At 58.3% G+C, this 9,920-nt stretch overlaps 2 protein-coding genes across 9 annotated transcripts in view; one reads left to right on the forward strand and one right to left on the reverse strand.

Moving 5' to 3' along the window:
• HPCA (hippocalcin) overlaps positions 1 to 2,223 on the forward strand; it is a 20,539-nt gene extending 18,316 nt beyond the window's left edge. For all 8 annotated transcript variants that reach the window (XM_084652478.1, XM_084652475.1, XM_084652476.1 and 5 more), the window contains one exon: positions 5 to 2,223. In XM_084652478.1, the coding sequence (XP_084508604.1) occupies positions 5 to 102 (98 nt within the window). In that variant the 3' untranslated portion in view covers positions 103 to 2,223. The remainder of the gene's footprint in view (positions 1 to 4) is intronic.
• Positions 1,894 to 9,920, reverse strand: TMEM54 (transmembrane protein 54). The gene is made up of 6 exons (XM_084652474.1): positions 9,697 to 9,920; positions 7,613 to 7,806; positions 5,539 to 5,598; positions 4,503 to 4,691; positions 3,589 to 3,720; positions 1,894 to 2,713 (listed from the first exon to the last, which is right to left on the reverse strand). Exons 1-6 carry the CDS (start codon positions 9,707 to 9,709, stop codon positions 2,621 to 2,623), a joined length of 681 nt encoding a protein of 226 aa, XP_084508600.1. The 5' UTR covers positions 9,710 to 9,920; the 3' UTR covers positions 1,894 to 2,620.

Here is a 9,920-nt window from a genome sequence, read left to right on the forward strand (position 1 = left end):
CTAGGCAAACTCTCTCTGGAAGAGTTCATCAAAGGTGCCAAGAGCGACCCCTCGATCGTGCGGCTGCTGCAGTGCGACCCCAGCAGCGCCTCGCAGTTCTGAGCCCTCCCGAGGGGAGTGGGGGATGGGACCCATCCTCTCCCGAGAGCACTGCCAAGACACCTGACCTCACAAAATCCCCGGCTCCGCCACAGAGGCCAGCTTCCCATAATCCTCTGGGTGAACGGACATGGTCCCATGAAACGACAGCACGGCCCCTGTTTTCTCGACTCATCCACTCTGCTTCCCTCACGCCGAGTCCGTAGCCCCGGCCTCGGGAACGTTCAGCTGGTTCTGGGGCTCCCGGGGCGGGTGGGAGGCGGACAGAACAGGACCTAGCTGGAAACCACCTTCACGACGCCTGTGGGCTAGAGCACAGGGCCAGGCTCAGCATTGTCCTCCGGGGGTCCCTGGGAGGTGGGGCCAGGCTCAGCATTGTCCTCCGGGGCGGGGTCCTGGTCTCCCTGCTCAGGATCTCTGCCTTGTGAGGTTGCACGATGCAGCTGGGCCTTTCCATCGCTGTATGGGAAGTGGCAGCAGGGAGAGAGAAATAGCTGCCCCTCCTTTAAGCTTCTGCTCCTCCACAGGGGGAAGGAGGAGCTGCTAATCTCAGCCCACAACCCATCGGCTGCACTAGCCGCCTGTGGTACCCCGAAGGGGGGGTATGTCTAAGCTCACCGTCTCCCCTCCCCCCAGCAGGGACACAGGCAGATGCTCTTACCCCTTCATTGCCCCCCAACTGCCGGTCCTGCAAAATGGGAGGGATGCAGCTGCTGCAGGGCCAGCATGTAGCTGTAACGAAGGGCCACTTCCCTGGCTGGGTGAGGCTGCGCTCCAGGCTGCCTATGCGGGTTTCCCCTGAGGACTGACTGGTGCTTTGGGGGGCACGACCCCTGGGCCCACTCGTAGGGGAGCAGAGGGGGCCCGCGCCCTCCCTTCTCGAGATGGTTGCCATAGGTGAAGCTAGAGGGAATAGGCTGGTGTCTCTGCAGCTAGTAGAGACTGGGGGGTGGGCTCCTTGGGCTAGGTCTGCAGGAGGCTCCTCCTAGGAGCAGGAATAGAGCTAGGTATTTCCCCATGCAGCTCGGGAGAGGCTATCCAGACCGAACACTTCCCTCTCTTCTCGCTTCTGCCAGGATTTTCCATGGACTCAGCCCCAAAAGCTTAGCAGCGAGCACCAGAGCAAGCCAAGCCCCCGGCTTCTGCCAACCCAGGTGCACAGCAGGGGCCAGGGACTTTCTTCAGGCCGCTGTTTAAAGACAAGCCGGTCAAGAGCGCACACGCCAGGTGAGCGCGAGCCCAGCCCTGGGGCCACACAGAGGCTAAAGTCTGGGGCTCCTGGAAGAAGCTTGAGGGGGAAAGGTCAGTCAGCAAGGGGAGGGGCTCTGGCTGCACCCCCAGAGACTGAAGGGGGCGGGGGGAGTAATCAGCCTGCACAGGGGACTTGCTCTCACAGCTGGTGTCTGAAGGGGAGTTAAGCAAAATTAATTCCCAACAGGGCTAGGGGTGCCAAAGCCCAGCTGGGGGCAGGGGGGAGAGGTGCCAGAATGTGGCCATGGCAAAGCCTCTCTTACTGAGCCAGAAGTTGGACTTCCTGCCCTCTCCCCCAGTGGCCATGTAGAGTAGGACACCACCCCGACAGTGTCCTGGTGGAAGGGGATGTACCCATCTCTACAGCCTGCCCCAGCTGGAAGGCAGGGGCTGAGTAAGGCCCGGGGGGAGGAGAGACAGTGGTAGCAGCCTCAGCCCTTGGGCTGCCCCCCCACCTCCCAGCTGATTGTAGCCTCCCCCACTTAGCACAGACGGGGAGCAGCCCTGAGGACCCCAGCGCACACATTAAAGGCCACTGCTGTCTGTCACATAATTTTGTTCATCAGTATTTCGTTTTGGCTGCACACAGATCCCCTTGGCAAGGGGAAGGAGGGCTCAGTAGGGCCGCCCCCACTTCACACAGAGGCAGAAGCCCCGCGTCACAGGCGGGGCTCTGTCAGCACAGACCCTCCCCCCCAACCCTGCCAACTGTCTCAACCCAGGTTGTGGAGATCAACGTGTCCCGGTGTGCTCACGCACCATTCAAAGCAGACGCTCGCTCGTCCCATCCAGTAACGAAGGGAGTGCATGGGGTGGGGGTGGGGTTGCTTTTGTTCTTTTAATATCTTCAGAATAAAGTTTTGTCTCCGTGCAGCTGCTTGTGGGATGATGTCAGACCTAGGCATGCCCAGAATGAGATTTCGTCTCTCCCTGGCTGGGGGAAGCCAGTTTACATCCAACAACTCCCAGCCCCTTCCTCACTCGCTCCCTGCAGCCGAGCAAGCAGGAGAGGGCCAGGAGATTAAGGCAGCAGGTGGAAGATCCCCTCCCCTCATTACAACAATGGGTCTGAGCAACAGCACTGCCCCGGGGAGGAGGCTGGGATGGCAGAATCCCATGAGGCCAGTGCAGCATATGGGAGAACAATGGTGGAAGGAAGGCAAGCCACTGAGGTTGCTGGGACAGCAAAGCCTGGTTGGGGGCAGGTCCATGCGGTTGATGCACGAGCGGAGGCTTGGACCCGCGGTGCCAGGGGGCTCCTCGGGCCTGTTCAGAGCCACACCGTCTCCACTCTGCCCTGCCTCAGGAGGACACGGCCCTCACTGGCTTCTCGATTCTCCACTGGGACGAGCTGCAACGTGACCTTGAAACGACACGGGAAGCGAGTGTGAAACCAGAGTAGCCGGGCATTCGAGCACCCCTCAAAGCAAGACACCAAGCCACAGGGCTAAGAGACAGGCCGCAGAGCTTGAGGGATCAGGCAACACTCCATGCGTACCGACTCCGAGACCCAGCCTGTGTCCTTTGCACAGGGCATCCCTAGTTACACACATCAGACAGAGCCAGGCTCTAGCTCGGCCTTTTGATCCTGGTTTCTAACGGAGGTGGGATCCCCAGTTTCCATTTGGGGGCCAGCAGGGCTTTGGCACCCAGGCAAAGCTGCCCAAACACAGCAGCCGCACTGAGGAAACGCTCTGTATCAACACAGTGTTGCTCAAGCACACAGCGGCTGAAAGTCCTGGGAAGAGCTACGCAGAACGATCCCCTCTGATGGCCAAGTCCATAAGTGCTGGGGTGGGAAGAGCTTTGGGATCAATTTGCTACATGGGCAACAGGTCTGACAAGGAGTGAGCCTGGCCCACGGCAAAGCTGGAGGGGCCGGACACAATAGCCAACCGGCACCTCCCAGCACTGGGAGCTGAAGGACAGGGTCACTGGTATCACAAAGCCTGATCCAGCTGCTCTGACCACCACACTGGCCAATGGGTGGGACGGAGCCGGCCACTTGGGGCCAGATCCTGCACTGTTACAGCAGCCCCATTGACAGCACTGGGAGCGAGCCGAGAACCTGCCTTCATCTCCCCCTGTGCAAAGCCCAGAGAGCAGAAGCAAACCCGGGGATTCAGCCAAAGGGAGCGGCTACAAATAGGACATTGTGAATCCAGCCCCACAGCCCTTAGAAGGGAGATACCAGGGGCTCCAGAGCCGGGGTGAGGAGACCAGGCATGCCAGGGTTACCTTTTTCTTGCGGGTCCCCCGACACAGTTTCAGGTTGAGGAGAGTGAGGGTGAGCAGGAAGCACCGGATGCTGAAGATGATCTCCACCACGTCGAGTATCAGCGACATGGTCCAGAGGGACAGCGAGGAGCTCTGCGGAGAGGAGTGGGTCAGGAGATCTCTTGGGGCCTGAGCCAAACCCACCAAAGCCAATGGAAGCTGTCCCATTGACCCCCACCTTCCCAAAGGCCTGATCCAAAGACAGGCACGCTGGGGTTAGCACTGGGTTCAACGCCCAGCCCTGCCGCTGACTCACTGTGCGACCTCAGGCAGGTCATTTCCCCTCCCTCCACCGTGCCTCAGTCTCCCCCTCTTTAAAGCAAGGATGATACTTCCTCTATCCCGGGGCTGCTGGGACATTTAATGCACGAGGGTCTACAGCCCTCTGAGGTCCCCAGATGGAAGGTGCACAGGGGTGGTGGTATTAGGAGCAGCAACATGATCAGAGCCTTTAAGGCCAGAAGGAACCATTAGATCATCCAGGTGGACCTGGCCAGTCATTTTCACCCAGAGGCCCCTATATTAAGCCCACATACTTTAGGCAGACTAACATTTCAGGAGACTGAACTGCACGCTGCAGGGAGAGCATGGGAGAGTCCCCAGTGCACCCTCTGCTCAAGGCCCCTGCTATGGGATCCCAGCAAATGAACCACGCCCCCATGCTGCAGAGGAAGGCCAAAAAAAAAATCCCTGAAACCGCATAAACACCCCGTATTCCACCCCCAAGGTCCCAGCTGCAGCAGTAGCTTCTGCCCTTGCTGAGTAGGAGCCAGGGGCATTACTAGACACTGCGATGCCAGAGCGGCAGGTGCCCCTCGCTCTGTGGAGCCTTTCCCCTCCTCTCACAGGGATTTCAGAGCCTCCCAAGCACTTACATAGACCCCGGTGGGGTCGAAGGAGCACTCGTGGGAGATCTGGATCAGCTTCACATTGGCGAAGGTGCATGTGGCCAGCAGGGCACGCCCTTTGTTGGCGAAGGTGAGGATAATGGAGACCGCCAGCCCCACGGAGCAGAAGAGCGAGAGCAGGGTGCTGCTTATGCTGAGGGAGAAGACTGCCCACTTCTGCGGTGAGTCAGAGAGAAACACAGCTAGTTACAGCAAGGGCGGGGGGGACACAGACCCCGGGTCGTGCTGCAGCCACCCATCCAGGCTGTCTGCATCCCTCCCACCGCTGGCCCTTCACACAGATGCCAGGGAATTCAGTCACCATGGGACCACGTGGTCTGAGCACAGGCCTGGGAGCGCCCTGCCACTGACTCACGGTGGGGTACAGACCAACCGTATTTTAAGAGACATCCTCTGGTATCCCACCACAGCACTACAGATAAGCGGTGTCTGGTTTGTTTCATGCAGCTGCCCTTTCTTTCCTTGAAGGGTGGGTGAGTCACGCTGCACTGCACCCTGAGATGGACTCAGCCTCTGCCTCAGTTTCCCCAAAAGGAGAATCCTGAGGTTAATTTAAAAGTTTGCAAGTACTTAGGCTTCCTCCCCCTCCTCCATCCCCAATCCTCTCCTGGGGTGGGAAGGGAGCTTATCCTCCATCTCCGTCACCCCTAGACATGCATGCTACTTGTCCCCGAGCCTTCCAGCCTGTCCTGGGGTTTGACGCTCGCATGGAGCCACCAAACAGCAGAGCTCTCTCTTGCTGGGCGTGGCACGGAGCTGCAGCTGCCCTAGGCAAGTTCCCAGAATGCATTCCCAGACTCCAGTTCAAACAAGTCTTTCCCCTCTGAAGAGGGGAAACTTGCAAACAGCTGAGAGGCTCAGAGAACCCAGACAGACCCTTCCAGAGTGAAAGACGAGAGAAGCTGGAGAGAAACAGGGGCCCTTCCCCCAACAGAGCTGCCTTTGGTGGGGACAAGCTCCCGAAGCATGACAGGACTGGGGGGGATTCGGGAGCTGTCCTTACCAGAGCTGTTAGGGAAAGGTATCTGGACAGCACAATCGCAGCTATGCCACAGGAGATGGTCTGCAAAGGAAGCACAGACAGCAACTGGAGGAGATACTCTGCCAAGCCCCTCAGGCTAGAAATAACTGGTGCTGAAAGCCCCAGGGACTTGGGGGCGGTCATCTTGCCCCCACAGTATTTGCTGTTTACTTCAGTTGGCTCCCCCCAAAAATCAAAACGTCCAAGCCCTCTTCTGTCGATGCAGCTGAATAGCCGCCCCATAGGAATCCAGGCACAGCCACCCTTAGCAACCTGCCTCCAGGAAAACAGGCACGGTGGCATTCACCACAATAAGGTGCCAACTTTCAGGGCCGGCTGGGAACCATTTAAATGCTGCTGGTATTAAAACCAGAAGGAGGCCCTGTTTCTCCCTGCTGTACCACCGCTCGCCTCGGAGGAGGTACAAGCAGGGAAGAGTTGGATCCAGCAGGTGCCGGAGATCGCCAGGACTCTGACCTCTTTCGAAGGGCTGGCCCATAACCGGGGCTACAGCTTGCCTTCCTGGACCAGGCTGAGCTGACATGCCGACTGCAGCGGGGCAGCCCAGGGGAGAGTCTCACCCACCCCCCCATTGTGGCGTGAGGCACGTCACTGAATATTCTGCAAGTGCCTGAAATAATAATAATAATTAGGGTTAACAATTAAATGGACTGGTGCCGGCTTGACAGCTCCCGAGGCCAGCTTGGGGGGGGACTCAGATGGCCTTAGAAACCCCCGGCAATCGGAGACTTTTTAGGGGTAGGTGATTTTCGAGGATTGGCTTTCATTTTTGTCAAGTGCTTAATGTTGGCAAGTGTTGGAAAGGCAGCGAGTGCTCCGTACCGGGGCCCACTGCAGGAGCTTTCCCCAGTTGTTACCGAATCGGAGCTCACTGGTTCTAGAGCTTTCCTTAAAACCACCTTGGCAGCACCCAGTTTCTGGGACAGTCTCTGTCCCTAGCGGCTTCCCGGGGGCGAGCCTCTTGCAGGGGCTGCGACATTCCCATGGGAATCTGCCCAGAATGGCTCCAGCTGCCATCCAGATACTTATCTGGCCCCCATGACTGCAGGATCTGATCACTACGGAGTCTGTCATGTCTCTCTTCTCCCACCACCCCTGGGAGGTGGGCAGCGCTATTATCCTCTTGGACAGATGGGAAACTGAGGCGCAAAGCGACTAAGTGACTTGCCCGGGTCTGTGGCCCAGCAAGGAATTGAACGTGGGTCTCCCAGATCCGAGGGTAGCGCCCTACCCAATGGAGTACCCTCTCCCTTTCCGTTGGCAGCAAGACTAACAGGGACGGCTCCAGCTAGACCCGGGCCCCATCGTGCCAGTCCCTGCCCCAAGGAGCTGCCATGTAGCCTAGGTACCTTTTGGGGACCAGACTGCTCCCGCTCACACCAGAGCTGAATCTGGCCATCAGGCTTGTGGGGGAGTTTCTGTGGGCGATGCTGCAGCTAGGGCTGTCCCAGCTTCAGCATCCGCAGGGACAGAGCACCTGTGTGGGCTGCAGGAAGGGAAGAGACCGCAGCTCCTAAGCCCGGACTCGGGGGGGAAGATTGTTTTCCTGATTAAAGAAACTTTGATGCCAGATTTTGTTTTCTTAAACAGCAGCAAGAAACTGCAGGTGGGGGTGGGGAGGGGGATCTCTGGCCACACAGCTCTCAGGACCAGTCATGTCCGGCATTTAAAGCCGAGTGCTTTTCGCTGACAGCCCTACTAAGTAACTTGGGCAGCCCTGGGAGGCAGCAGAGCAAGGCTTCGTGTGGGTAAGGGAAGTGCTGTCTTTGCACCCACACTCCACTGGTCCCCTGCAGGATCTCCCATCCGTCAGCCTCTACTTCAGCAGGGGGCTTCCCACCAAACGCCTGCAGCCTGGAAAGAGACAGGCATTTCTCCCCCTACCCACCAGCTTTAACCTGGCACATCCCCTCCCAGACCCTAAACCACATTTTATGGCCCATCTACTCCCCTGCCTCCTAACAAGCATCCTCTACCCCCATTATCCGTAGACTCCCCACCCCCGAGCAGAGCCAGCATGCCAGGAGAGCAGTACCAGGATGGCCGAGGTCACCGAGATGATGTTGGAGATGGCGTACTGCAGGGAGATGGCATCCTGGGGGTTTGCCACGTAGCGCAGCACTGTCCCGTGCACAAGGGCTCCAGAGATGAAACCGAGGTGGCCGATCACAATCAGGATGAGCCCCGTCTTCATGAGGAGCTTCTGGAAGCTGCTGGGATCAAGGGTGTCTGCGCAGGAGAGAAGGGAGGGGCTCAGCCCGCTGCATCTCTAGTTGGGGTCCAGGCAGCACCATGATGGGCATGCACAGAACAAACACAGCCCCACAGATCCCTGCCCTAAGGACCTTACAGCCCCACTGACAGCGCCGTGAGGGGTGGAGCGGGCACGGAGAAAGCCATGAGGTGCACTGATGCTGTTGTAATGCCCTATAAAAATCCCCTCTGAACTCCTGACCAGGACTCTGGAGCAGCCACAGGGCCTGTCCCAGAGAATGTGCCCCATGGGTGCCAGGATGCCAGGATCTGTCCCAGGCCCACACCCGCCAGTGGAGTCTCAGGGCTGGGACGGGAGCCCCCGGCAGCTCCACGCGGCCGACCAGCACCTGGCCGAGCGGGGCAGCGTTCTCATGACGGCGAGTGGTTTGGACAGGGCTCGGGAACAGAAGGGGAGCGGAGGGACGGGGCGAGCGGTGCTGACTGAAGAGAGGAAGGACCGGAAGGGAAGAGAACAAGGCTGTGGGGGGCTCCGGGCAGTCCAGCCCCAAGGCACAGAGCAGTGAATCTATCTACAAAGGCTTCCAGAGGGGCTCGGAGAAGCAGTGAGCAGGGGATAGGGTAGGAGAGCTGAGTGGAGCTGTACTCAGAGACTAAACGGTGCAAACCCTCACTCCACCTCAGGGGTCCTTAGCTCGGAGGGTGCAGGAGCCCCAGCCAGGCGGCCCCTCGGAGAGTCCATTCCCAGCCTCTCCCCGCAGGACGAACTGCAGGAGCACTGGTTCTCTAGGCCCGTACTCCAGTCCCAGCCTCAGGAGCCCTGGCTGCTGGGGGGAGGTCAGTTACTCCCGCTCCATTCTGTCCTCACGGGAGGAATGGAACAAATAGCAGGGAGCAGCGCAGGCCAGAGCAGACCCTCCTGCAGCTCCGTGCCTGGAGAAATCTATAGTTCCCATTTCCAGAGAGCTCCAGCAGGTGGATCTAAGGCCCTGGAGCACAGAGACCAAGAAAGGGACAAGGAAGTTCCGTAATCAGAAGCTTCTCACAAAACAAACAGATTTCTTTAAAGATTAACCACACATTAAACACCAAAACGCCAAGAGATCATCGCCTCCCCTCCCAACACGAAGGGGAGCCAGGCCCTCTCCACACTAGGGCTTACAACTCTGCAAAACAGAACTCACAACTCATGTGATCCTAGCAACCCGCCATGATCACAGGAACTGCTCTTTGGGGCAGGGCTTTCTTACTCCGATTCCAGACACAGGCTGGAGCCCCTGGTGCAAAGCCTTTCGAGATAGCTCCTGTGTGGACAGTCGCTCTGCTTTCTGGAGGTGACGTTATCAGCCTCTCTACTCCCATCAGCCTCCCCACCAGGGCCAGAGCTCACAGATGGGGGATCTGGGTGACTTTGCTTCTATTCCCAGCTCGGTCAGGCCCTGGGTGGCCTTGGGCAAGTCACTTTGCCCATTCTGTGTCTTAGCTTCCCCATCTGTAGACGGAGAAGGATGCTGAAGAAGCAAGAAGTGCTACATTGTGGCCTCTGGTGACCAGCTGACAGGACTGCCCCTGGAATCCTGCAGGCACACAGGTGACACCCTGTGGTCACCCCCTCCCTGTGATCAGGATGAGATCTGGGCTTTGATCCCTGGTCTCATTTCTTGCCTTTGCAACCACACTGATCGTTTGCCACCTCGCCAGCTTTAGCTGCAGCTCCTCATTACCAAGCTCTTACAAGAAGGCTTTTGAGAAAAAAAACCCCACCACAGGATGAGCCAGACAAGGTCCCACCAGTCTCCAATCTACCACTGCTCTTCCAGTCTGACCCCCAAGCCCATCCAGCAGGACAAGGGTGTGAAATTCCTATCCCTCCCTTTCACTTTGGGGAAAGTGGAAGCCACTCACCCAGCCGACACATCTTGGCAGCTCTCAGATCAGGCCATTGCTGCTTCAAAGAGGGTCCATGTTAAGGAGTCTCTGATTTCATCCCCGTGAGCAAGGAGAGGCAGGCTGAGTTCCTGGCACTCCCTGCCCCTGCCCTACCTGCGGCTCTTCCATGCACCGAGTCCCAGCTGCAGCTACCCTCCCACAACTGTTTTAAATCTGTTCTTCCTGTTTGACTAGCTCCC

The sequence above is a fragment of the Lepidochelys olivacea genome, assembly GCF_965140295.1.
Source record: "Lepidochelys olivacea isolate rLepOli2 genome assembly, chromosome: 19".
NCBI classification, from domain to species: Eukaryota; Metazoa; Chordata; order Testudines; family Cheloniidae; genus Lepidochelys; species Lepidochelys olivacea.

What these genes read in the sequence shown, in the direction of transcription:
- TMEM54 (XM_084652474.1), bottom strand. An exon ending in ACCTTTCCCTAACAGCTCTG is followed by an intron (nt 4,692 to 5,538) that starts GTAAGGACAGCT and finishes GACTCACCGCAG; the next exon opens with AAGTGGGCAGTCTTCTCCCT. An exon ending in TCGACCCCACCGGGGTCTAT is followed by an intron (nt 3,721 to 4,502) that starts GTAAGTGCTTGG and finishes TCCTCTCCGCAG; the next exon opens with AGCTCCTCGCTGTCCCTCTG.